This window comes from Falco peregrinus, chromosome 2 (assembly GCF_023634155.1).
Source record: "Falco peregrinus isolate bFalPer1 chromosome 2, bFalPer1.pri, whole genome shotgun sequence".
Classification (NCBI taxonomy): Eukaryota; Metazoa; Chordata; class Aves; order Falconiformes; family Falconidae; genus Falco; species Falco peregrinus.
Genome location: NC_073722.1, coordinates 112,557,112 through 112,584,570, shown reverse-complemented (window position 1 = coordinate 112,584,570; position 27,459 = coordinate 112,557,112). Strand labels below are relative to the sequence as shown.

At 50.0% G+C, this 27,459-nt stretch overlaps 1 protein-coding gene across 1 annotated transcript in view; it reads left to right on the top strand.

Moving 5' to 3' along the window:
* Window positions 1-1,656: 1,656 nt before the first annotated feature.
* Window positions 1,657-27,459, top strand: part of MNT (MAX network transcriptional repressor) — a 43,053-nt gene continuing 17,250 nt past the window's right edge. Inside the window, exons 1-4 of the mRNA XM_055795691.1 lie at window positions 1,657-1,910; window positions 17,073-17,646; window positions 20,638-20,679; window positions 21,374-21,485. Coding sequence (XP_055651666.1) covers window positions 1,838-1,910; window positions 17,073-17,646; window positions 20,638-20,679; window positions 21,374-21,485 — 801 coding nt within the window. The 5' untranslated portion in view covers window positions 1,657-1,837. The remainder of the gene's footprint in view (window positions 1,911-17,072; window positions 17,647-20,637; window positions 20,680-21,373; window positions 21,486-27,459) is intronic.

Sequence of the window (27,459 nt, the reverse complement as noted above, 5' to 3'; positions counted from 1 at the left end):
CCATTAGCAGCAACTGTCTGATGGTGGTACCTGGTGAGTTACGTTAGCTACAGAAGGCTTTGTAACACATATTAATTTCTTACATCTTCCACTCATGAGCAATTACGATACGCTCATTAATGTTGTGAGGTATTCAGGTAACATAGAGTATGGGTGCGTGGCAAAGCCAGCCCAGGAGGAAATGACAACTTCCACCTGCAGAGAAAGGTCAGATGAGCGTGTAGTAAGTGAGGCTGTCAGCCACGTGCTGGGTGAGGAGGAGGAGACAGCGTCCTGCCCAGCGGGTGCAGGTGGCGTGGAATGGGTGCACCTTTAGAAGCCAGCCCAAATCTCCACAAACCAGTACGGCCCAGCTCACAAGGGCCTGGTTTTGCCATCTTCACTGGCTGTTTCTCAGTGTGGTTTTTGGTCTGTGAATTCCTTAAATTTTTTTTAAGTAGAATGAAAATTCTCACACAAAAGTATTTTTTTCCCCAAGCCATTTCTTCCATTAGAAGCATTGTTTTTTGTAATCAGTTTCTTTTTGCTTTACTTCAGTATCTTTTTGCAGCCCAAAAGACTAAGTCAGAGGCAGATACTTAGCATGCAAAATTTCAGTGTGGATAATTAATTTAGTTTTGCAAGCTACTGAAAACAGGACCTTACAAAGGGAAGCATTAGCTAACATGAACCGTAGGCAGCACGTCCAGCTCCAGTGTAAGGCATTTCCGAACGAGCACGCACTTCACGCGATGACTTTCTGTAGGAGCTTTCCAGCAGGCTCCCTTTCCCTGTAGCTCGGGAGAAAGGGCTTGGCTCCCCTCTGCGCGCCCCCCGCCCCCCCGCCCCGGCGCGGCCCAGAGCCCCCGGCCGGGCGCACCCGCGGGGGGCACGTGCCGCTATAGCCGCGGCCGGGCCTGGGCGGGGAGCTGCTGCCCGGCGCTGCGCCGGGGTCCCGCTGCTCGCCGCACCTTCCATCTACGGCAGCGCTGGCATTTCGGGGGAGCGGCATTGCTCGCTGGCTGGCCGAGGCCCGCAGGGATGCGGATTATTTTATTTTTTTTTTAATTATTTCCTTGAGTGTAGGGTGCCTGGGGAGATGCCCCGGCGGGAGGCAGGGAACGCGCCGCAGACCCGCCACCCGCGTCCCTGAGGCGCTGGCCCCGCCGTCCCGCCCCGAGCCCGCCGGCAGCCCTGCGGGGGCCGCCTCAGCGAGCCGCACCTCGGCCGCCCAGGGGGCCCGCTGCCCGGCTCGGGAGCGCCGCGCCCGGCAGTCTGCGCCCCGCGGGGCGGCGGCGGCGGGAGGGCGCGGCGCGGCGCGGCCCCTTTAAGCGGCGCGGCGGCGGCGCGGGGCGCCCATGTGGAGGTGCTCCATGCCTTGTTGTCCTCCGCGCCCATTGGCCCGCGCCGCGGTGACATATTGTAATGGGCCGCCAGCGCACTGCGGGGGGAGGGCGGCCCGCAAAACCCGGCGGCCGGAGCACGGCGCCGCCGGCACGGCTCGGCCCCCGCAGCCCCCCGCCTCCGCCGCGCCCCGGCGCGAGCGCGCCGCCGCCGCCGCCCCGCGCGGCCGGTGGGGCCGTCGGGCCGCCCACACGTCGCGGCGGGCCGGGCCTGGCGGCGCGTCCCGTCCCGCCGCGTCCCGTCCGTCCGGCGCCCCTTCTTCCGCGCCGCGTCTTGCCGCCGCCCGCCGCGTAGTAGCGGGGCCGCGCCAGCGCCCGCCTGTTGTGTTTCTGTTGCCGCCCGCCATCTTGTCGCCAGCGCTGCTGCCGTCGGGGCGAGCCGCGGGGCGGCGCGGCGCCTGCGGCCGGGCCCGCGCGACCGAGGAGGCGGCGGCGGCGGCGGCCGGGGCCCCGCCATGAGCATCGAGACGCTGCTGGAGGCCGCGCGGTTCCTGGAGTGGCAGGCGCAGCAGCAGCAGACCGCACGTGGTAAGGGGCCGGCCCGGGGCCGCCGCCTGACAGCCCGCGGCCGGCCGAGGCGGGCGTGGGGACGGGGCCGCGGGGGCCGCGCCGGCACCGGGGGGTGGCGGGGCGCGGCGCGGCCGCGGGGGCTGCGGCGGTGCCGGGGCGCGGCGCTGCCGCCGGGGGCGGCGGGGGGGAGCCCGCGGCGCGGGGAAGTGACAGGACGCGGGGAGCGGGGCGGGGGACCGCCGCAGCGGGAGCTCCCTGCGGGCAGGGCGGCCCCGCAGAGCCCCGGGCCGCGCCGCGGGGCGGGGGGGGGGGGGGGGAACACAGGGGCACACGGGACCGCCGGCCGCCCCCGCCCCTCCCGCGGGCGCGCCACCGCGCGCTGCGTGTCTCCGCGCCGCCGGCGGGCTGGAGGCGGGGCCGCGCCGCGTGACGCGCCAGGCGCCGCCTGCCACCACGTGCGCGCCGCCCCGCCCGCGCGCCGGGAGCGGCACCCGCCCGCCGGGCACCCCCTGGGCACCCCCGGCCCGCCGGGCAGCCCCGCCACCTCCTGGGCACCCACGGCCCGCGGGGCCCACCCGGCTCCGCGCCGGGCCCCGGCCTCCCCCTGCTCTGCGGGCCCTGCCCGACGCGGCGCTGCGCTGCGGGGTCCCCGTCGGGGAGGCGGTGGGGCCGGGCTGGGGAAGCCCCGCGGCGGCTGCCCCGTTCCGCCGGGCCGCGGTGGCTTCCCCGGCGCCGGTAGCCGCTGCCCGCCCGGCCGCGCCGCGCGTTGCTGCGGCCGGCGCCTCCGGGCCTGCCCTGGGCTCCCGCTTCTTCGGGGGCAGCGGCGCGTTGGCGGCCCTGGGGGCGGCAGCCGCCCGGCAGCGCCCGGGCCCGGCCGCCTGCTCACGGCTCGGGGGGAACGAGCCCCGCGGCGCTGGCGGCAGGTCGGCTTGTCCCTTCCCCGCCTGCTTGCTGCGAGCGGCGCTGGAGCCGTGATGCAGCATTAGCTCAGTGACACGAGTGTGTACCTGCGGCAGGAGCGGGAGGGAACAGCTCTTTGTGTGCCACTGCCGGGCTGTAGCTGCAAACCCATTGTTTCAGTGATGAGTCATGCAGGAGATAGTAGACATTATGAAGCAAGACAGCTCGGAGGCGTGCAGGGGCAAGAGGCTCCCGCAATAAGGAACAAAAATGTGGATTTACAGGCTACGGTGGTCCTCTTTTTCCAAGCCTGACACTGGCACCCTAGCCGAGGCGGGAGAGCTGCCCCTGCAGCGCCAAGCAGGGTGGGTGGCAGAGCTCCCTGTGCCTGTGCTGAGCCCGTGACAATTTCATCGCCTTTCTTGCCAGTCAGACGTGCTTAGTGGCGTAGCCCTTGGCTCACAGGTGGTGCGTGTGCGCTGTGTATAGTAGGAGTTACACATGGGAGAACTGCTGTTAAGCAGGGTTCTTTATTTTATCTCCTGCTGCTCAAAAGACTTTAATTATTATCCAGCTACCCCAAGCTAGGAGAACGTTTTGTAAATGGATGCAACAAGTAAGGATCTGGGATACATAGGAAGAAGCATTGCCTGCATGGCAGGAGGGGCACAGGTGACCTAGCTGCATTGTGTTGGATAACCTCTGAAGGCAGAAATTATTTCTAAGTGGGGCATGGACAAGACGATGCACCAAAAAAAAAAAAAAAGTAAAAAAAAAAAAAAGAAAATCAGGTGGGCTTTCTAGTCAGAAGAACAGCATGCAAGGATGCATGGAGATGCTCTTTTATACCAAAGCCCGCTCCAGGTGGGACCTGCCTGGGTGAGTTTGCACAGCACACCCTGGCGCAGCATGCCCTCAGTTGTGATCAGGTGATTTGTGTTCTGCCGTGATACACACAGTTAGTGTTCCTGCTACAACAGACATCTCAGGGCTGAACTGGCTGGTGAAGCAGCAGCGTCAGTGCAAACGTGGCTACTTCAGGGAAGTTGTGAGCACCAGGAAGATGTGTGGTATGAGAGGGAGGAGCCCGTTGCTTGAACTTCAGATAACAGGAAGATGTTGAGGGAGAGTGTAAGCAGGGAAATAGCTGGGGAAGGCTGTTTGGGCAACAGTAAAGCATTCGAGATTGGCTTCCTTCCCTCGCTCCCTCACCACCTTTCTCTCCTTCCCCTTCAGGTGTATGTCCAGAGAAGTTTTACAGGCTGTGTTATACCCACAGTTACGCTGCATGACTCGGGGTGTCCAATCTGTCCTTAAAATCAATCCCATTTGGCAACAGCATTTAAAATAAAACTGATGTAAGGCTGCCAGGTCTAAAGTAGACAGTGGTGCTGCAGAGCACTCGCTCAGCCTCAGGCAGGAGAGCAGGATGGGAACCTGCTCAAAGTCCCTGCTGATGCAACGGCAAGCGTGGTCTGCAGTCATTCTTTGTGGGTCTGCCCAGCTGGTGTCCAGGCACTCCTACCAACCAGGTGGTAAAACACCAAGCTGTTGCTTTTTCAAACCTGGGAATAAATGAGGAAAGAGTCTTCCGTTCAGCCAGACGTTCATCGTCTTCTCTTTATGAGGAAGAAAACTGATAGAAGGCAAAACCGAAGAGGTTTTGGGGAAAGGAGGGCAGAGGGTTTGGGAGGGAAGAGGGTTAAGGTACGGCTGGTCCCCTTTGCAAGGATTCCCAGCAACATGGAGTGGAGTGCTGTAGTACTTGCACATGAAAACACTGTGTGTGTGGCAGAGCCACTCGTTCTGCCTGCCTGGAGAGTGCCATGGCCACTTCCCAGCTGGACAGAGGTGGTGGAGGATTGTCTCTGTGTGCAGTTTGTGACTGAGAGGGAGAGCTTTCTGAGAAGAGCAGATGAAGAAGGATTCTCTGAAAGCAGGCAGAAGTTAGATCTTCACACTCTCCTTGGACTTGCGGGGAGGACAGGCCAGCAGCTGTTGTCACCACTTTGTATTTTTTGTGGTTGATAGTTACAGGGGAGAAGCTTGAATAATCTCAAGCTTTGGGGAACAGTGCAGGGTACAGCTGCTGCGAGAGCTCCGTGAACTAACCTGGAATGAGATCATGTCCTTCAGGGAGGAAAGTGGCGTCTGCAAAGGTGTGAAATTGACATCCAGCACATACCCCAACATCTGCCCTCTCCATCCATGTAACGCACAGCACTGCATGGGATGCCAGAGAAGGCCAGCAGTGCAGGCAAGGTGGTGGTGTCGCTGGGCACCTGTGCACTGCCTCGTGCAGTGTGTGCTGCATTTCGCAGGTCTGCAAATAAAGCAGCACTCGACTCTGGAGTCAGGTCATGCTGTATTTGTCAAGGTGCTGGTTTCCATGAGCGCACACGTGGTGCCCAGGCACTTTCAAACCTGCCGCAAGTGCCACAGAACATCCCATTTCCCTGGCTGTAACTGATGTCCTTGCTCGGGTCTCCATGGTTTTCCAGCAGGTATGCATGTGGCTTTTCCCACTCCTTCAGTCTTTTCCAGCAGCAGAAAATTAAACCTTAATTTATAACCAGAGCAAGTAGTCTTCTGTGCCTTCAGCTCTCTGAGGGCCATTTGCTGCTTTGGGAAGGTGTTTGCGACACTTCTTTGAGTTTGCTTGTGTGGCTGGGGTGAAACCTTGCGGTGGGCCACCCTGACCCACCGCAGGCCAACCCAGGCAGCTTTCAATGTGGAGCCTGCTCTGCTGTCAGCCTGTACACAGCACCGTCAATTCTCGTGTCCCTCAGTAGTCAGGCACTGCCTGCAATATGGTTCAAACAGTGTTTACAAGATGTTTACCCAAAAGCCCGTTGAATATTCCATTCTATATGTATTAATATTTCAGAGAACATCATTTCACGTTGCTGAAAAAAGCAGAGTCTAAATACATCAGCTTGAGATGTACCCGTAAGAGTAACAGCTTGATAAGAGTATAGCAACATGGTATAGTTGTGATTGGGACCTCGTGGTGAAAGAGACTTCAGTGCTGTGGGGATCCTTGAGTTGTGCCATTTGTTATTAAAGCTGAGTTCAGACTTTGCTAAAACACTTGCTGAAATTTGAAGGACACAGCACAAGTGGTTGTTCTTATCTCCCAAGTTGACTGGGAGCAAATGAAATGCAAGTAACAGACTAAGAGGGAATTGTATGCTTATTAATTAAACAACTACCCAGATACATCTAACAATTTTAAATCTCTAGAATCCTTGCTTGTCATCACACTTTCACAACATAATCATTTCTGCTATTTGCTGACTTAAAACAGTGGGTTTTGGAGGCTCTTTTGCTTGTGTGCTCGTTGCACATCCCAGCTTGATTCCATGAGTAGGCTTGGTTTTGCTGCATGCTTTGTGCTGGGCTCGTGTGACTTGGAAATAGCTTTTTACAAATGCATGTGACGGATTGATGTAGATATGCAGAGAGATGCAACGAAAATGAAACTTTGGTGGTTAGGCTCATCAGCTGTACTCCTGTTCATATGTTCAGCAGACCCGTGCTCCTCCACGATGACACATGTTATGTAAATGATGATACTAGTAATGATGTTATTTGTGTGTCATTAATATGTGGGGAAAAAACCAACAGATTTGGGGGACACAAGGGGAATAGTTGATGTTACGCATTTCTTCTTAGAATATTAACACCATGGGAAGGCAAACAATAACTGACACAGCCTGGACATGCACCATGTTGGCCACATACTTCAGTGTTTCTGATTGTTTTGGGAGTCAGGATTTTGAAGTGCTCTTGTCTTGTCCACATCTGTGCTTTCATGCTTTATAATGCTGCTGCTGCTAACCCTTTTTCTGTAAACAAGTGGCTCACATGCATGTAAATGCATATGTTTACACATGTACAAACCCACAAACTGAAGTCCTTTTCTGTCTGAAATTTGCAAACTCCAGAGACATTTGGCTTGAATTAGAGGGTGGCTGATTTCTTTGAATTTAGGTTAATCCAAGAATGTTTTATGATCTAAGAAAACAAATTCATAATTGCAAGTAACTTATATTTGTTTTCTTAGTTTTTTTCCCATAGATACTCATCTATGACCCCCTCACCTTGCACTCTCAGCTTTGCTTGATGCTGCTCAGTTATGTTTATAGCTTTTTATTTTTTTGAACATTGGCAGCCAGGGTGGTGAGCGAACAGTAAGCATAGTTCTGGTCTTTTCTCATCTCATCTAACTGCCATTTTGGCACACATCTTAATTGTGTGGGATTGATAAAAAGATGTGTGGTGACCAAAAAGATTCCCTTTGGCTGTAGTGCCAGCCACCTAGTGCGGACGGGTGAGGAAGAGGACTGGCTCACACCTAGCCACTGTGTTTCGGTGATGGCCTGGTGCTGTGCTTGGTGTAGGCCTCCTCTGGTGTCGCTCAACAGGTCTTATCAGTATGATGTTGAGACACATCTCCAGAAACCCTGTAGAGCTTTTAGGCCACGGCTGGCTTTTGTCCGGCCAGCTCAGCGTGCACTGCAGCTATGCTGCAGCCCTGTAGGACACCGGTGCCACAGTGGCAGGTGGAAAGAGCTTTTTGTTGCTCAAGTGCTGGACTAGCTGTTGTGCTTGCCCTTTCCTTGTGTGTGTGTTTGTTCCTGTTACCCCCCCACCCTTTTTTATTTTTTTTTTACTTTATGGTGGGTTCACACCTGGTGTAAGTAATTAGGCCTGGTGGTGGAGAGTAAGGGAGTCACACTGGCTGCAGCAGAGGACCACTTCCAGATCTTACATTGTCTGCACAGTTAATCTCTCCTGATGTGCTAAAGCAAATTTCTTATCTCATTAATTTGGGAAGCAGCTCTGCATCATAGACCCAACAGCAAGGCTGGAAGTTGGGAAGCTGCTTTCCTTAACGGGGGAGTGCACTGGCAGCTCGCTGCGCGCTGGTCTGGGGCTGCAGTTCAGGGCAGAGCCACACGTGCAGCTGCAGTTTGAGGGAAGTAAACTGCACATAAGTTGTTCTTCATTTCCCATCTTAATCCCCTCCTGTCTTTTCTACCCATACAGGCATATGATGGGTGTGCTTAGGAAGAGAATAATAGTACAAATACAAAATACAGTGTACAAAGTTTGCAGGCCTTCACTGAAAAAAAAAAAGCCAACTTTCCTTTGATTAGCTCATAAATTGTTTCGCTAAGGGATATCAAAGCATTTTATAGTCCTCAGCTGAACTATGCAGCACTTCTGAAAGGTCACAGGTGGATGTGCTGAGGTGCAGGGTTGTGAAGTGCCTTACCTAAAGCTGCGCCTTCCTAAGGCAAGAAGTTGAGCATTCTGGTTCCCCGTCTCCTGTCTAGCTGGATGTGGAGGTTGGAATATAGAAAGCCCAAAGACTCGCTGCACATCACAGCATCTCCTGACTGGAAGCTGCCTGTGTTACATTGCAAAGGATGGGATAGGGATGAATAAGGAGTGTTTCGTACTGAAATCAGGTCTGTTAGAGTTTACCCTGCTTCTTGCTAGTTAAAGATTCCCTTGGGCTTTCCCTGTCCTTCCTTCAGCCTCTGATCTTTTTCATAGCAGCACTTGACAAGTAGTTTCCTCTGTGTTTCTGTGCTTAGGGTTGTATGCAGTAGCATGAGGTGTACCAGATGGTACCTCATGAGAGCCTACAAGGTGGCGATAGCCCTGCAGAAGGTGATGGATGTGCCATGTGTTGGTACGTGTGTTATGCCTAGTGCGTAACACAAGATAGTGCTACCAGGAGCTGTACTGAAGCACTGTTGCTGGTAACGGGATTCCTAGTGTCCCTGGGCAGTGTGATTGTATTTCTGTCTGTAGAAGAGGCAAGGGACAGAGAGAGACAGTGCGGAGTGACCTCAGGAAGGTGGATTTGTGCCTGGGAGCTAGTTCTGCTCAGGCTAGTGAGAGATACTGGGAAAGGAATGAAATTATAGCGCTCACTCCCACCTTTCCAGAACCACCTCATATGAACAGAACAGTCTGAATTCTGTGTTCACTGTGTGAAATTTTGGTCCTGTGCCTGATCACGTTTCCTTCATATACCTGCTTAGCTTGTTAGAAGTACATGCTTGTTCATGAAGTCTCCAAACCAGTCTCTCAAAAGACACCAGATTTCCTCACTGCAGCACAAAATACTTCTTGGTTCAGGAACCTGGCCAGGATCTTACTAGTGGGAACATGCTGCAGTTTTAGCTGTGATGTAGGTCAAGCTCTTGTCTGTTTGCAGGCAGCTGAATGAACAGAGACCACACCAAGTATTCGTGGTGAGGAACGCAAGTTTAGTGTGTGCCTGGACCATTGGCAGATGATGCTGTAGGTTCACGGTTTTTGATGTGAGGGTGGGCGGATTCGCAGTGATGCCATAGTGTGTGTTGGGGGAGGATGTGGCCTGCTCGAGAACCTGCTCTTCACCTCTGGCACCAGCACACAGAGTCGGTGAGTTAGACGTTAACTTTGGGGAGCGCCTTGCTCTATAGCTGAGAGCAGTGACTCTGTGAATTCAGAGATGGCAGGGATAACTGCCCTGGTGCAGCCCATTTGGGTGATGGAGGAAAGCTTCCTACTCATGTGCATGTGTGTTGTGCTTTGATGGGCAGATACCCCTGGATTCTTACCTCATTTTCAGAGTATGGAGATAGGATTCTGAAGGGTAGTCTGCACATTGCCATTCATTTCCTTGAGAAGAAAGCTGACTAGTGTGAGCAGACTGTGAAAACAATCCCTGGGACAGACAGCCCTGAGATGAAGCTGCAGCAGTGGGCTGTTGTTCTCACCAGGATCGAGGAATGTTATGTGAACTGGTGTTGAGCAAATATACTTACCTAACAGGCTGGTAATTAACCAACAGATCTGGTTTTGCCATGATTCAGTGTGTGACATGAAGTAATTTAACCTGTCTTTACTTCAGTTGCTAGTGTGTGTAAAATACGAGCAGTGTGTTGTCTGACTTAAACAAGTTTGCAGGCCACTTGGATGCTGAGGGTCTGAGACCTGCTTGTGAGCGATGGATGAAGCAGCGTCTTGGAATCTTCTTTGGGCACATCAGATGCCTGGGCTTTTTGTTTTGTTTTAAGAGTACATAGTTTGTTTATAATATGTTTTATTAACTCAGCTCATTTTTCCCATTCTTTTCTGACCAGTACATTTAGAGTGCATCATCATTTGCTGTGTTTCTGCAGACTTCAGTGTGTCACACTGTCCCAGGGCCCAAAGGGGAGACAGCGGTTTCCTCATGTGCATTGGAGCAGGTGGGGTCAGATGAAAAAGTGTTTGAGCCAGCATCCCTTACAGAATATAGGTCAGCTGGTTGTCTGCCCTGGTGAGGATGATAGAGCAGAGTCAGTAGTCAATCCTGTGCTGTTGGTGCCTGCTCCGTGTGTCAGAACCAGTGCTCTTCTGTACTTCATCCTGAATTCTGCAGAAAGGCACAACAAGAGTTTTGCATCAGTCCAGCCTGCCAAGCTTTGGCGCTGCGGCAGCGACAGTGTACGCCATGCTCAGCACCTTTGGAGCTTGAAGGCACCGGGGTGGTCTGTGTGTATAAAAGGCTGTCCACGTTGGTTTTATTTTGTTAGTAGTCTTGATTTGTTTTCTTTTCCTTTGTAGTACTGCTAAATCCTGGCCCATTCTTTCTTTCTTCTGTCCACCAAGAGTTAGTTGTAACTAAAATGCAGCTAAAATGACTGTGGAGCTGAATCAGGGTTTCAGTTAAGCGCTGGAATAGCAAATTAAGCACAATGTAAATTATCCATAGAGATTTGAGAAGCTGTTGCTTTGAGAAATGTCTGCCAAGTATTATTTAGTTTTGGTTGATTCTTTTCTGGGGCTTGGGAGGTGAACTACAAGATTTCTTGAGGGTCTTCCCAACCTTCCTTTCTGTGCTCCAGGAGCTGTGATGGTTTTGTTGAAAGGAAGTACTCACTTTCTTGCAAGCCATCTGTCTCCATGAAGTAGGAATAAAGCATGTCTGCTCCCTGGATTTTATCAGGCAAGAGGATCACCTTGTCATTTCTTTGATTTATTTCAGGTTTGGATACTGAGGCCACTGATTTCTAAGAGTTACAGATAAGTCCATCATGCTGAAACCACTAGTGGTCTGTATTGGTTGGTGCTAAGGAGGGATAGTTTATGTGAAGCCTGATTTTTCCTTTGCTTTTACAGATACGATCTAAATGTGTCATCATCCTCTGGCTGAGAAAATGGAGATGCGAGTATTTTTGTTGTTCGTAGTGAATGGTGACATCAAGTGTAGGTAAGGTAGGAAGAGTGCATGGTGTGCCGGTATAGTGAGGATAGCTCAGCACATCAGGTAGATCTGCTGTGTATCAGGTAGACGTTAGGGTCTTTAAAACTCTGAAATCAAAATCTCAGGAGGGCTGGTGTAGTTTTCACTCCTCTGGAGTGTATCACAAGCTTCTAATTTCTAATCGTGGAGCATTTCAGTGTCCTTTGTGAATAGCATACTTTTAAAATATGTTTTAGTCTTTCTTTAAGAAGATAATGCAGCCCAGTCTGTGTGAGTAAGAAGAAAAATGGGACATTCTGGGAGCAGGTTGACATCTGAACACAGCACCTAGACGCAGCAGCAGCAGTAGTGAGCAGTCCTATCGAAGAGTCATCAGGTGCCTTGCAACCAGCTCTTTACCATGATCTTGCTGGTGAGGGCCTGCTGCAGCCACGGGCACAGCTGAGAGCCTGGAGGGTTTTGGGGAGTAGAGCTGTGTCTTGGGGCTGCCACGTTACTGATGGAGAAGCAGTGGTGCAAAGGGATGGACACCAAACAAAATGGTTTTAGCAAAGATGGGAGAGAAAAGTTGGGCTTGTGTCATGCTGTTGGCAGCCAAAATTCAGAGGGGCTCAGAGGAAGGGGTCACAATTTCAAAGGGGTCTCAATCCCCCAGCTTGTTACTAGGTACTTGCAAGTGCCAGCAGCTGTTTGCTGGCGTAGCCTCTTGTGTCAGCAGCATTAGTTATGACTCAGAGTTTGCCTGGCTCAGGCTGAGCATTACTGGTCTCTGGTACTGCTGACTGTTCTTATCTTCCCTTCCCTGGTTCTCCCCTGCAGAGTCTGGGACCTGCAGAAACAGAAATTAACCTTCAGGCTCCAGCCTGCCCTCCCTCTCGGCATGGTGGTCCACCTTGCTGAGTGCAGCTGGGTCAGCCTCAGAAATGGAAAGTATCTGGAGACTCTTTTCTGTCCCCAGTGCTTTCCAGGAGTGACTGCTGCGGGTGACACTGCTGCAGAACCAGGGTGCTCTTCTCTGGGTCTGTAGCACTTCATCATGTGCAGTATAAGCTCCCAGAAGCATTGAGTGATTCAGAGAAACATTTCAGACTATTCAGAAGATGACACCACAAAACTGCCAGTGCCTAACTGTTCATGTAGTTAAGTAATATTCACTCTCTGCACCGGGGGGAGACCTTTAAATGTACATAGAGGTGAGATGCTTGATGATGCAAAGACACATGCCAGTGGTACATGCTGAGTACTGACAGTGTCCACAGTAAAAAACAGGAGCATTAAAAAGGGCACTGAAATGCCTTAAAGGCGTGTTCAGGCAGTGCTCTTGCAGCATGACTTAGGTGGGAGGCTCAGTGGGGTACCCTGGCTGCTGCCAGGCCACGCTGCCCACCCTGGAGGCATGTGCAGTTCTGCCTGCACGGCGGCTCTCTTTGCTGGCAGTGCTTGCTCTTACAGACTGGTGGCATTTCCAGGGCAGGCAGAAGGGAGGAGATAAATTTAAACCCCAGGGATTATTTGGTAACAAAGTTAGGAGTGCCTGGCCCTGTGTATTCCTGGCCCATCAGGGCCCTAAGCACCAGTCCACCCTGTCGGGAGCACTAAACCTTTCAGTGTCCTCCTCTGACAAGATTTGCTGTTTCGTCCTGTTGCTGCTGGTGTTGCTGTCGTCCTCCTTTATGGTGTACCACCTTGGTGGCTTGCCTGGGAAGCTGAGGTCCCCTGCTGTCATGACCTGGGCCTTTTGACAGGCAGTGTGGTGTGGGCAAGGTGAGATTCCCTGTCCCCTCGTGCCTGGGTTATGATTCAGACCCCCTGAGGGTTTGCAGGGCCAGTTCACTCCCTTGGTTTGTTTGGTCCTCAGTCCCTCTGATGAGAATGTCAAGAATGAGTGGAAATTATACATAATCGTGGTGTGCACCTTCTGGTCCAGTTGTCCTGCTTAGCACAAGAAGATGCCCTAAGCCTTGTGTGCTTCCTACATACTGGGCTTGCAGAAGCTCATGTACCGAATGTGCTACACGTGAAAGAATGAGCTGTGCGTGTCTGAGCACCCGGCACACTAGTTACCATTCCCTGTTTTCATCTGTATCTGTGGAGGAAGGTGGGTGAACTTACTTTGTATGGAAAACCAAAGAGCTCTAAGGGGGCTTTTTTAAAAGGGAGTCTTCAATTTGTTTGCAAGGTGTGAGTACAAAGTGAGCAGGAGCCAAGAGATCTTCATGGCTCGATGGAAGCATTTCTGTCCTGGAGGGTTGTGTATATGTTAGGAAGAGATGGCTTACAGGCCCTTCAGTCCTCTTACTGGCAGGAGGGGTTGGTAGTGTGGTTCCGTTTTGCCTGTGGATGAGTCAGACAAGAGGACGGTGGCTCACTGGTGTCAGATTTTGGCTAAAAAAAAAAAAAAAATCCTTGAAATAAACTCTTTAGCTCAAGGGAGCTCAAGATTTGCAACACCAAAGGCCTTGTTGGCAGCATGTCAGCAGCCTGAGGGCTGCACCTGCTTCACAGAGACATTTACATAAATATTGCTGATCAGTAATGCATGCTTGTAACCTTACTTTCCTGTTCTCTTGGCTTCCCCGATGAATGAAAATTACTTGTAGGAATTTCACTGCTGACTCCTGCTCATGCGCTGGAAAGCATTGCCATCACTGCAGGTCTCCTTTCTAGATCCTCTCCTCTGCTGTCATGTTATTGCCAGGAGCCAGTGCAGGAGTGAATTCAGCATGGGCAGGTTCTGCTGTCCTCATCAGACCTTGAGCAGTGCCAGGAGCTTCCATTAATTTACTTCTTTGCTTCTGCCCTCCTGACCGGCACAGTGCAGTTTTATGTCTGTGTGGAAGTTCGTGGTCTTTCATCTGGCTTGTGCCCGGCAGGGGCTGGTGCTGGGTTGGCCCCTGGTCGCTCTCCCTCTCCCAGCGGCTGCTACCTGTGCTACCCTGGCGCTGGCTGCGTGGCCAAGCGCGCACATGGAAAACACGATTAGTCAGCAGGTCACTGGGGTTGAATTTCCTCATGTGTCCTGAGCCAGGGCCATCGCGTTGGCTCTGGCTGCAAACCAAGCAGCAAAGTGGAGCAAAAGAATTGCAGACAAAGGGCTTTTATTTATTAGTTATTAATGTTGTTCAGTTGAACCAGTCTAAAGTCATCAGTAGCTCAGATTTATGTTGTTTACATCAGGGGATTCCTGCTGGGGTTTTTGCCACCCTGCCCTGCTTTACTTCTTCCTTTAAGGAAATATTGATAACTACCCTGAAATATTTTGAGAAGATATAGGGAAATACTGCATTCAGAGTCTGAGCTTTTGCTTAAGCAACCTCCTATTTTGGAGTCAGTCAGATCTTGAGCCCACTGACCCTCCTACTTGGTGCTACAAGGACTTGAATTTAAATTTTTGATTTGAGTCTCGGGCATCTGTGGGAGAACTGCTCTTTGGGTGTGAAATCCTTGCAGATCACTGGATTTCACACGGTGTCTTCCCAAGTGCTGCACAGTCAGAGACTGGAGATGGAGCCCTGGTGCTGGAGCTTGATCCAGGTGTTGCGTACTCTTCCTGTAGGTGCTGGACAGTATTTACCCTGTTAGCTGGGTGCTTGACCTCCTTTGTGGTCTCTTAAGGTGTGTGTGTGTTCAGGCTGTTGCTGCAGCTGAGAGTTGAGCTAGGGCTGTTAGTGTTTGTAAGGTTTGAAGTTCCCCTCCTTCCCCGCTCCGGCAGCTGGTACAGTGCCAGGTTGGCCTCCTTGAAGCTCACACTGCCTCTTTTCGGCACTCCTTGCTGGCCTCCTCTGCCTGAGGCTCCCAGATGCTGTGCTGCAGGCTTGGTGTGGCTCTGGACAGACTTCAGGCAACCAGCAAGCAGAGTTGGGCCAGAGTGCTTTAATGAAGGCTGGAGGAAATATGATGTATGCTGTAGAAATCCTGGGCTGAAGGGAACTTCAGGAAATCACTTTGTGAATCTGGGGCAGTGACGCTGTGTGGTCACATGTACCAAAGGTCATTCAGAATCAGGAATAAGAGTTTTGTTTCCTTTATTCTTTCACTTGCTTTTGCACTACACCCCTCAAAATCAAAAGCTGGGCGAGAAAGGACCCAGGCAGTGGCCCGGCCCCTGGGGTGGTGTTTGAGGAGGGGGCAGCTCCATGGCTGGTGAGATTGCCTGACGGGGTGGGGGGGTGTCAGGCAGGGGCTTTTCCCCTTGTTCCACTTGTATTTAATATAGCTGCTTCCTGAAGATGACTGGGGGTCCAGAGTAACCTGCTAATTCCAGGTTGCAGGATACATGCTTTTCTATCAAATTTCCTAAATATACACTTGAACTTCAGTGCTTAGGTCAAGCCCAAGTTTCTCCTGTGGACAGGCTCTTCCAGGATGTTTCTTGGAGCTTCCTCTGAAATACCTGATATTGGCCACTGTATAAGACAGGATACTAGACGGTGTGCATCATTTCTCTGATCCCTTGCTTGATGAAGTAAGGGTTTATTTTCCAAATATTTGTATATTACTATGAAGAAGTCATAGCTCCAAGCATGCTTGTGGTACGCTATTTTTTTGTTGCAACTCCTTGGAGGCTGTCAGGAATGGGATCTGCTGAGCTTCATGGACAGTGGGTTTGGAGATATTTGATTAAGGCTGTGAGATGTCTAGATGCCAGGGCCACTGGCGCCACAGGACTTGTATAAATAAATTTTGTTTGTGCCATGTTCGCACAATTAAAGCTGGAGACCTGGATCACATTTAATTAAGTTTATTTTGCTAGTCAGGCCACACAGATCTCATTTACTTTGTCTGGTGTTCTGAAAACATATAGGAATGTTTGCACATCAAAGCCAAGTTTGAGCTTGACTAAAATCCACAACAGTGAAGAAGTGCCCTGGTGGATTTGTATCAGTGTAATGTCCATTGAGCTAAGATTTACACTTAATAGTATAAAATACAAGGTATTTTAACCTAAGGAGCCTGTGCTGCCCTGTGCTGGTGGTTGGTTACAACCAGCTGCAGTCCTGCGGCTGCTGTTTATCTTGGGTATCCTGGGTCAGTACTGGGAGCGGGGGATGCCTGGCTCACAAAGTTTCCCTGTCTTCCCTGCTCTGGCTGTAGTTTGGGAGGTGATCCTGAAACACAGAATTTTTCCCAGGATGCTGTCAGTCAGGGCTTGTCTCTGGGCTTGCCTTTACCTTGCTGGAAGTGAATGGCAGCGTTGTCCTGGGGCTGTCATGGGGCCGGGGCGGGCTCCTTGATAACGTGCTCAATAGCTCTTTGCCTGTTTACAAGTAGAAAAAGAATTGAAAATGTTTTGTTGTGGACTGATTTCTTCTGCTATACAGTAGAGCACAGTGATGTGTTTACATATGGGCACGAGCAGAGAGGGTTTGGGAAGGTGTTGTAGAAGTAAGCATTGTGTGGGGTGCTGAGTCCATCCCTGCAGGCTTGCGCAAGGGCAAGTGAGGACAGATCACGTCCCTACACTGGATCCTTCCAAGGAGAGCAGGCACAGGCTCCCAGCCATGTCCTGCCACGGCTCTTGAAGGTCCCTTAATCTTGTTCAGCTCAGTACTGTTTGCCCTTGGCAGAAAGGCCTTGCAGTTTGTGCGTTGGGCCCTTGGGAGTGGGAAGTGACTGGATGAGGCCATTTCTCTCCATGCGGTGCTGGGACAGGATAGAAGGAGATTGGCTGGGTGGTGTCTGGCTTTTCCTCTGCATCCCTGGAGACGTTGGGGTTGCTGCAGACAGTGGAGGAGCCAGGAGTCATGTTGTCAACTTGGTCTCAAGGGCTGAATGTGGGGGCAGCACGTGGTTTATGTTTAAATAGTCAGTGCTGGAGTGGAAGAGCAATGAGTGGAAGGTGCAGCACGGCTGGGACACCGGGTGGATCTCCAGGGGTGCAGGTCCTGCCATGGGCCGGGCTGCGTTACCCCCAGGGCCTCCACTTCCCTCTCAGAAAGGCAGGCAAGCACCAGCCTGGTATAGAGGCCTGTGGATGGGTAAGGTCAGGGAAGCACCATTAATCACTGTTGGTGTTTCTCTTTCAGAGGAGAATGAAAAGCACGAGAAGCTCCGCCTGGAGAGGGAGCAGGAGAAGAAGGCTGGCAAGGCCAGCGTGCCACGGGCGAACAGTGCTGCTTCCCTGGAGGAGCCCCGGAGTGAACTGCTGGTGCCCATCTCCCCGCCAGCCCCGGCCCCTCCACCGCCCCCGCCCCTGGCAGCCCCCATTTCTGTCATTCCCATCCCTGTTGTCACCAGCCCCCCCCAGCAAGCAGCACAGACCACCCTGTCCCCACCGCTTGTGCAACGCCACCAGCCCCTCGTAAGCACTCCCGGTGTCACTAAGGAAGCATCTTCGGTTGCACCAGTCATCCAGAGGCCGCCAGGCCCTCTTCTGTCGGACGGGAAAGCTGCTACACCCCCGTCAGGCAGCCCGAAGCAGCTCCAGCATTACGCGGCACCGGTCCTGGCCATCTCCCAGCACCATGTGGTTCAGCAGCCCATCCAGCCCCAGCCTCACCAGCCCCTGCAGCACCCGGGAGCACCCCCACAGCTCGGTGCTCTGAAGCTGGCTCCAGTGGAAGACACAAAACCAAATGAGCAGAAGAAGAGACCTGGAGGGTGAGTGCATCTTGTGTCTGGAGGCTTCTGAGGGACCAGACAAAAACGATACCGAAAGCTGCATCGACCCGGAGCAGCTATGGCTTATGCAAAGAGTTGTCAGATCAGAAATGCCAAGATCCGTGGATGTTTGGATGTCTGGCTTTTTGATAGCAGGGTTTCTTAGCTTGATGGTTTTTATTTTTTCTCCCTGACTACACACTAGAATTCTGTACAAGGATTTCTTTTTCCAAGCCAGGACTGTATTAGGAAGCAAGTCCCAGCACTGCCTGTCTGATTTCAGGTGCCATCTGGTATTATGTTTGGCAAAAGCTCTCTGCTTATACTGGTCAGGGAAATCATGCAGCAATACTGCTTGCAGGAACTGTCTTGAAAACTGGGATGTGATCTGGGAGGTTTCATTTCCCAGGACAGAGATCACCATAGCTGCTGTTTCGATTTCTTAGTGCTGTAAGTACTAAGGGCCTCCTGCTTGTTCAGAACTCCTGCAGCTGGAAGGGACTGAAGGCTGTTTAATTTGTCCTCACCCTCGGACAGGACTTGTGACTCTGATGTTGCTCCAGGTTAGTGTTTGTCTAACTTGTTCTTAAGGACTTTGGCTGGTGGAGACCGTCTTCTCCTTAGGCGGTTGTTTCCAGACCACAGTATCCTAATACGTAGTCTGATAATATTTCTTGTGGACTGGGAGAACAAATCGTTCCTTTTGCACCAAGCTTTTACCTATTTCCCTTGGCCCCTCAGTCTTCCTTCCTGCAGGATAACGACTTGGATCTATTTAGTCTTTCCTCTTGGGCCATGTTGTCTAGACCTCTGACCATTCTCCTGACTGTCTGCAGCTGGTAGATAACTCTTAGCGATGGCTTTTAAAATGGTATGCTAATCCCACAGAACTTGGGCAGAAAATCGGTCTGCACGTCTTGCCTGTTCAGTGCAGCAAAGCAAACATGCCCAGGCAGGTGTGGGGGTCTGGTCAGGAATTCAGAGGAGATGCCGCTAGACAAAATGCCAGCTGGAGTCCCCCTCTTCCTGTGCAGCATAGCAGTGGTGGCCTTGTCCCACTCCATCATGACTCAGGCTGCCATGCTGAGATATACCCAGCAGAGCCGGCTGCCCTGCTGGCGGCTCCAGTCCTCCCAGCCTGAACAAGTGCCAGCAGAAGAGACAGAATGCAGTCCTTCTCTAGGCTGGTGACCTGCCTGGGATAAGCCTTTTGGCCAGGTCAGAATCTGGCCTTGCCTTTTTTGCTCCCTCCTGGATGGAGCTCAGCATTTTGGATGTTTCAGAAGGTTAGGGTGTAGCAGTTCACACTCTTTTCCCCAGGTCCTCTTGTCCTCATGGCATTTGCTTTGAGCTGCAGTGCAGAACCACTGTAACCCAGTTGTGAGAGAGCACGAGCGCAGGGCTGTGAATTGCTGCTGACTTTCGCTGTGGACGAACTCCGTGCAAGGAGTGGTAGTTTCACTATCATCTTGTGGGAGCAGGAAGAGATGTAAGATGTAGTGGACAAAAAAAGGGTTCATAGTGTCCTTTGGGATGTAGAGATCCCAAAATGCATAGAAGGAAAGGGTGAAAGTAATATAGATAAGAATTTGTAAAGATAATGGTCTTTGTAAAATGCCAGTGTAATTCCTCTAAGATAGATTGTGATCTTTAGAGCTTGTCTACAGAATGCTGCAGAAACGGTGAGTGTATTTGTGCTTTAATCAAGTGGACCTGTCATTGATGATGTCGTGTGGGTTCAGGTGGGTGTAGAGGGGGTTTCTGACGGCACAGGGGTGCTGGTGAAAGCTGTAGGGAGTTTTGCTGTCTGAGTAGCAGCTGCCCCATCCACAGGCAGTGGGATGGCTGCAGCTGCACCGGCAAACTGCTCTGGTCCCATCAATCCAAGCTTTGCTCCTGGAAAGTTGGCAGGGCTGTTGTCCAGCATCACTGCTGTGTCTGTGCTGTAGTCAGAGCATTTTACCATGCAGGAATTCTAGATCTCTTGGCACAGGCGCAGCAGAAGAATACCTGTCTGATGCTGAGTGAGTTGCAAAGGTTTTCTGAAATGCATTTTGATGGTTTACCCCAAGGTGCATGCTTCTTATCTCCCCAGAATTACTCCTTTACACATAAGCACGGAAAAGATGTCTTTTTCTGCTTGTAAATGTTTCATGAGAAAAGGCTGTCAAATATTTGGTTTTAAATACTTGAATGTTTATTAAATATTAACGTACCTCCTGAAATGCTCACCTCAGTATCGGGGTATTTTCAGCGAAAGGCAACCAATTACTTTGCATAGTGTATGGAAGATATTTGAAATCTCCATGTGTCTGCTAATGTACTTCATCACCACTGTAGCTGAAAAACTAAGACAACATGAATTTGTTTGGCTTTTCCTAAAAGTATTCCTCTGATTCAGAGGGTGGGGACAGACCAGAACCCCAAAACCCAGAAGCTCATCCTGATTCTTCCTTTAGCAGTGACTGGAGGATTCCTGGATTCCTTCATTCCATATTTATGCGCAGCTGTGTTATTTCAGGCATAGTAAAAAACTAAATCGGTTTGAAATATGTCTGCCAAGTCCCGTACACTTTAATTTGGAACTACATAAATCTTACCCCACTGGAGTGTAGGCGCAGATCAGAAATGGGTCAGAATCTGGGCTATCTAGTACTGTATAAATACATACAATTCATACTTTGTGTCTTTCCCTGTTGTTAGTAGCCGTGTCTGTGTATATATACACACACTATAGTTGTTTGGATCTTGTGTGCAGTATATGCATAATGCTTATCCCACCTGATATGCTTGTGAAGGATTTTATCTTGATACAGTATAGGTAGAAATATATATGCAGCTAATATTAAGACAGTGATATCTGAACACCTCTGTTGTTTTTTAATATTTACCTGTATATCGTAGACACACACACACTGCTGAAAGTATAGATTGAATGGCAGTAGTTTTAAACCTGACACTGAGTTTATCTTTGTTCTGTTTGGGTTACAGGGTTGGGACCAGGGAAGTACATAATAAATTGGAGAAGAACAGGTGCGTAGAAAGCCAGGGGTTTAATTTTTTTTTTAATTGTAATTCCCCTTCTTTTTTCTTTGGCCTATAGTCTGTCAATATTTGTTTGGCTTTGGTATTTTTTGTTTGTTTTTTAACAAATAACCTGAACAAAATTCTTAGTGACTTCTAATGAATCTTGCAGTATCGCTTTGCTTTCTTACAGCTCAGTTCTGCATCTCTTGCTTCCCAGTATGTTTTACTTAACTGCGTAACTGCATTACAATAACCCTGCAAAGCTCTGATCCCGCAAAGTAAATCCCCACGTGCATAACGGTGTAACTTGATGTAAAGCAATAAAATAGCGAAGATCAGGGGTCAGTGTACAGTGTGAATACAAAGTAAAGACCAGTTCCTGATCCAAAACTCTCAGAAATCTAACTAACCAAATTGGAAGTATGGTGAAAGTGGAAGCCACAGCACAGGGAGATATTTCATTTAAGACTGCATGATGGTTTCCTAACAAAGTTAGGACTAGAATCCAGGCCTACAACCCCACTGTCTTTCTGCTGGATTGAGCTGGTTCAGTTGTAATCATGCAGGTAGTCTCAGTGACTGCTATGCACATGTGCAAGTGCTTTGCTGGATTAAGGCCCAAATTAAGCTCTAGCCCTCTGCTAAACTGATTTCTAGCGTGTACTCCCACAAGCTGACAAAACACCTGTGTTCTCTTTAGACGTGCACATTTGAAAGAATGCTTTGAGACATTAAAACGCAACATCCCCAATGTAGATGACAAGAAGACCTCAAACCTCAGCGTCCTAAGGAGTGCCTTGCGATACATCCAGGTATGTATAGCGTTCGGGTTACTGTTGGCTGTCATTGTATAGCAGTTTATCTACTGAAACCAGACAAAGGTGCTGACTTTGCTTAAAGCAAGTTTCTTATCTTCTTCCTGTAGTGGAAAGGAAGAAGGGGAGAGAAAATCTCCCATTCCTCCCTCTCCTCCCGTGTGAGCATAGTCATTTATAAACTCCACATTTCCAGAACATTTGGATCATCTAGGAACACTTGCTTCATGCATATATATTATATATTATACTAGAAGTGCCTTGTAAACCACCGGTAATCCATAGCAGTGATGGTGATGCAGCAAACAGATAATTCAGATGATCTTTAAAGGGGGATATCCAGGCTGTATAAATTTAAGCTGCTCCTTTTTGGACTAAGGTGAATTTTATAATCTGTATGTTTTGGGGAGGTTTTCTGTTTGCTTAACCAAAACAGGCAGACTTCCACAACGGTTTTGAATGTCTCAAATTTTTGATGAGGTGGAAATGTTAAGTACAGGTCATTTGCTTGGAGTCTGGGAAAGACTGGAATTTGGGGTTGCAGCATGAAGCTCTAGGTGGATGGGGTACCAAGAATGAGTCTGTGAGAAAATAAAGGTAAAATTGAGTTGTGGTGTTCACAGACTGAGTGAAGTAATTGTTAGTTTGCTTGTTTAGTATTTGTGGAAGTGGTTAATGGTAGCACAAAAGAAATTCTTAGAGTTGTCCTCTGTGACTGTGAAATGAATAGCATGTAATGCAATTAAAATTCATCTGGAAAATGGAAGAGTTGCTAAATTTGTAGTGCAAATGGAGAGCGCTGATAGACCTCATACATTTTGCTGGAATAAAGGGTACTGAGGATATTCACAATGGGCTTTTCCACAGTAAAGTGTCATCTCTTTTCCTCGTTTTCTTCCCAGTTTCCTCAGTCTTTCTCAAATACCATTTCATTCCTGTGTTCAGAAGTGCTGCATATTGACCACTTGCATCAACTTTACTTTGGAGACTTAAAAATGACTCATCACCTTTCAGATTTAGAGCAGCTCAGCCCTTCTCATTAGTCTTCACTGGTGACTTCCCTTGAAGAGCCTTTGGTTAGGGCAAGTTCTAATGGTACCCAGGTAATGGAAGATGGCAAAGAAAAGGAGAAAATCTATTTTGCTTAAAGTAGTCATTTTTGGAGATGTGCTTGTATTGTAGCCTAATGGGCATTAGAAAAGATCTGAGCCTTTAATTTGATTTCAGGTAGGCTGGTGTTGGTAGAGATGAGCTTCCATTAGCAGTAAGGGAGACGGAGTGACCCAGTCACCCACTGTCGCATTTGGGGGTTGAGTCCAGAGTCAGGATGTCATGAAGAGAGCTGTTTCTGGCATGGTAGCTGACACTCCGTGAATATTGATACAGGTGCAGACGTATCTGTGAGCAGACTCTGCACTCTGGCAGCGCTTTTATTCTGTGCTTTTGGAAGACAGCTTAAAATTCTCTTTGAGGATGTCAGGGATGAATGATTCTTCCTCTTTCTTCTCTGGGTCTGTTGTGAAGTGTTTTGAGGCTTAGATGCAGTGCAGTTTTATGCTACCTACAAGCGTACGTACCAACATCTCCGCAAGTTGCTAGGAATTAAACTCATCAAGACCTCTTAGAAAGTGTAAACTACTTGTATGATAGTCCAGAAATTACTCAGATTCAGAATGGCATTTTGTTTCCTTTTAAGTTTCTACCACTCAGGGTCTGTTTCAGTTCCACCTTTGAATTGTTTTTCCCATCATGGATCCATTCTGGGAATCGGAATAGCTTGGATCAAGTCTGTTGCCCAGCTACTCTGGTGTGCCTGTGCTGTTCTGTGTGCCCATCATCTGGGGCTGAAGGGGGTCTCAGGGTGGTGAAATTGCACTGTATGTAATCATTCAGTGAAGAGAAAATGCAGAAGTTCTGATGGTTAACAGTGTAATATTTACATCCTGGTATCGGGGACTGTCACACCATAGGTGGCTGTAGCTGCACAGCTCTGGTTTACCTGCTGCACTGCCTGTGTGCACCACAGACATCATGGCTTGCAGGAGAAACTGCTGTGGTGACTTGTCTTCGGGTGTGTAATGCCAGTGTCAGCATCCCAAACCCCTGGCTGCCCACATTACCTGCAGGATGGCTTTGGGGAGCACCAGGGAGCAGCCCTCCACTTCTCCCACCAGTTCCAGTGCAGAGAAATTGAACCCACTTGTCCAAATGTTGTCTCTGTAGCTTTCCACTTACAGGGTAACAGGGCTGGTTTTGTGGTGGACATGTGGAGTTGGGGTGCTGCAGGACCCCAGCACTGAGCGGGCCCCGCTGGGTGGGAGAGGAGGCTGGGGGGTAAGGTGCAGGTGGGGTGCAGGAGGTGTCTGCAGGAGCGAAACCCTGCTAAAGCCCTGAGGCTGTGGGCTGCAGGCACAGCACCTGCTCCCTGGGCAGGGGTCTGCCTGGACCTGGACATGCCACAAAGGAGAGCTGCCCCGTGTGACAGGCCAAGGGTGGCCACAACCATGCTGCTGCATCCATCTGTCTGTCCATCGGCCCTGGGCTGCTGCCAGCAGAGGGGGAGGAGGCTGGTGGGTCAGCCAGCCTGCGGCCGGGTGCTCACCTGCCATGGTGGTGAAGGTCATGGTGACCTGAGGCCTGCCCTGGCCACCTTCCCCTCTCCTTTGGCCACTGCCACTGCAGTGCAGTGTCCACATCCACGTGTGCAGCAAGCACATGGCGAGCGTCAGCCCTCCTGTGGTGTGACTGCCCACCCGGGGTGGCTGGCAAGTGAGCTGGTGGGCTGCGTGGCCATGCCTGACCCGGCACCGGCAGCTGGGCTGGCTTGCTGCCCCGCGGGTGATGGACACAGCATGGCCATGCTGCTTGTGTAACCTCCTGGCTGGTGCAGTCTGCTGCTTGCAGTGCCTGGCCTTCTCCTCCTTCTTGTGGGCGGTGAGAGCGTCTCTGGCAGCTGCTTGCTCGAGTTCGCAAGCGGCAGGGAGTATCCTGAAGCAGAGTGTTTTCCTTGGCAGCAGCTTCGCCGTGGGTCTGCGCCTGAATCACGGGATGCAGTTGAGCTAAAAATTTGAGTGCTCTGTTTGTTTGCCTGAAAAAAACCAGATTATGAGAAATCTGATTTGAATTTTCAGAATTCAAAATTAAAAATTAATCTTAAATATTTTTTTTAAAAAATCATTTTGATTTTAGCTTATATCTTTCTCAAGAAAAATAACTCACGTGAGTATGGGGATGAGATGAACTGCTTGCAGATGATGCTTGTCTCTCCCCAGGGGTTACAGAGAGCATAGGTGGGACTGCGGACTGGGCTGGGACACCTCTTACCAGCTGAGGAGGGGTGAGATGAATCCCAGCCTAATCTGCAGGCGGGAGCACAGAGTTGGTCATGATTACAAGAAAAGAATTTAACAAACCATTGCTTTCTTGGCAGCAAATCATGCACCAGACTCGGCGTGTTTCACTTGACAGGCTTGGTGCTTACCTCTCTTTCTTGAAAAGAGAACAGGGGAATTGTACAAAGGAGATTTAAAAACAAAACCTCTTACTCTCAGTATAGCAACGTAGTTTTTCAATAAAGGGGGAAAACCCCACCAAAAAACCAAACCCAAATGAGTCTTGCAGAGGAGGAGTGTGGCATGCCAGCCCTGAAGCTCTGCTTGGCTGATGATCTGTGCCCGCAAGGAGTATGATGGTGCACTAATTGTTGCAACCTCTCTTCCTACAAAATCCTTTTTCCCTTATTCCAGCTGGAACTTCTTGGAAACAGACTGTTTGTTTCCTTGGCTGGATTTAAATATTTGTATCTGCATCAAATCAGATAAGTCAGAAAGTTAAATTCCAAACTTCCCATGGAGCTGTTACTTTAATTTATCCTTAGAGCTGGGCTTGTGCTTTGCAATAGTAAATTAGAATCTCTGCGATTAAACACACTGTTGCACAAAGGAAATTAGGCTGAATGCAGCTGGAAGTTAATAATCCTTTTAAATAGTGATTCAGTTTTAGGTGGTGTAGGCTGTTGTGCTGTGGCTCTGGGGAGTTGTCCCGGCGGGTCACAGCAGCGGGGTGGGCTCTGGTCCTGAGCGGCAGAGCCTGTGACGAAGCACATTTGTTATGTGGGCTGCTTCGCCTGGCATTCTTCGCTCTCCTCCCAGCAAAACATGAGTGAAAATGCTGTCGGCCTCTGGAAAGTTTCTAAGATGCATGAAGTGATGTGGGAAAAAAAAAAGCAGTGGGAAGAAAATGTTTTTGCTTTGAGAGAGCAGAGCCCCATCCCCTTGGCTGAGGCAGGCCACTGACACAGTGTCCCCCAGCAAGGACCAGGCAGGTCAAACCTGTCACCTCACCAGAGAGCCACTCTGTGAGGAGGAATTGCACCACGCTTCACTTGTGCTGGAGCAGGCGCTGCTGGTGTGGCTGGGGAGCAGGGCCCTGCACAGAAGACGTCAGACACAGTTCATAGCCAGGACATCTGTGCAGCTGGGTGTTTTGATTTGATTCTCTTTGAAGGATTCCTTGCCTGCTAGGAAATGTTGTAATCATCTTAGTTGGAAGCTAATTGAAGCCCTTAAGCAAGACTGTTTTCTCTTCTGTGTTCTCAAACTGTGCCTGTCACTATGGCACCTGAACACCTTCCAGTTTCAGGGGTTATTTTCTGTTGCATATTTAGTGTAAGATGACCTCCAGGCGATTTGCTCACCAGGTGATATTGGGACAGCCAGAATGAGACAGCTCACGAGCAGCATAGCCACAGCCTAGCAGATTTCAGATCACACTGCAAGTCCTGCTTGTTCGCCGTTTTCCCCACTACAGCTAGAGTCAAATGCTGACTAAATAATAATGTGCTTACAAAATATTAGACAAAGCTGAGCTTCCCTGGGTGTGCAAAAGACATAGAGTAAAATCCTTTGAAGACTGCAAAGCAGGGCGTCGCTGCGATCCAAACTTCTGCACAGGCTGCTCAGATGTTTCAAAAGTATTGGCGGGGGGGGATGCTGTGATGGTAGATGTTGAGCCTTAGTCCTACAGAGAGGAGTATTTGCTCCATTTAAGGAATGGACTTTACAAATTTATAGACGTCATCTACCAGTCCTACTTGCTGCTTTTAGGATTAGAGAGAGAAAATAGCCGTGATGAACTTAGAATTAAAATGTGACCAATTTGTCATTTATTGCCTTGGGAAGGAGCAGGAAGGGTTGAATTTCTGTCTCCCCCAGGAGCTGGTGTTGGCATTGTACCCCATGTCCCACTGACTTGATGGGCACTGTAGCAAGGCCACTGGCTGGCAGTAGCAGAAAGCTTGCCTCTTGGGCCATGCCTGTAGATTCCCAGGAATCACCCAGATAAATATGTGATGAAAACCAGTCTTTTGATTTTTCTGGTTGTATGCACTTAGAGAAGTGTGTAAGTGAGTGGCAAAGCCATTCAAAAGCTACAAGACAGCTTGTGTGGACAGGCTGCAGGCTTCTTGCTGTCACTTGAGCTGGAGACCAAGTAACCAGAGAAATATTTGACCATATTAAAATAGTCTCCATCTTCATGATGGAAATCTTCCCCTTCCAAACCTGGCTGAGGCTGGAGCAGTGCTAGGCTGCAGCTCCCTCCCGGCTCCTTGCGGTGAGTGGAAGCAGCACCTTACGGTTTCCGTGATCTGATGCCTTTCTTAGGAGTAAAAAAAAAAAAATGTTCATGCTAAAAAAAATAAAATCATCATAGTGTACTGGACTCAAGGTAATTGACATCTCTTTACATTCCCAAGTAAATTACTGCGTTGTTCATTTTAAAGGGAATTGTGCCTGGTTTCCTCATCTGATTACAAATGTGAGCATCCTCAGCTGAACTGACTTCACATGGCTGTGCTGTGGCCTCAGCTGACTTGCTGGCTAGGTCACCACTGCCCAGATCAATGTTACTTTCCTTTGTCATATAAAACTGCTTTAGACTGAAGTTAAAGCAAGGACAGAAGTTCATAGGT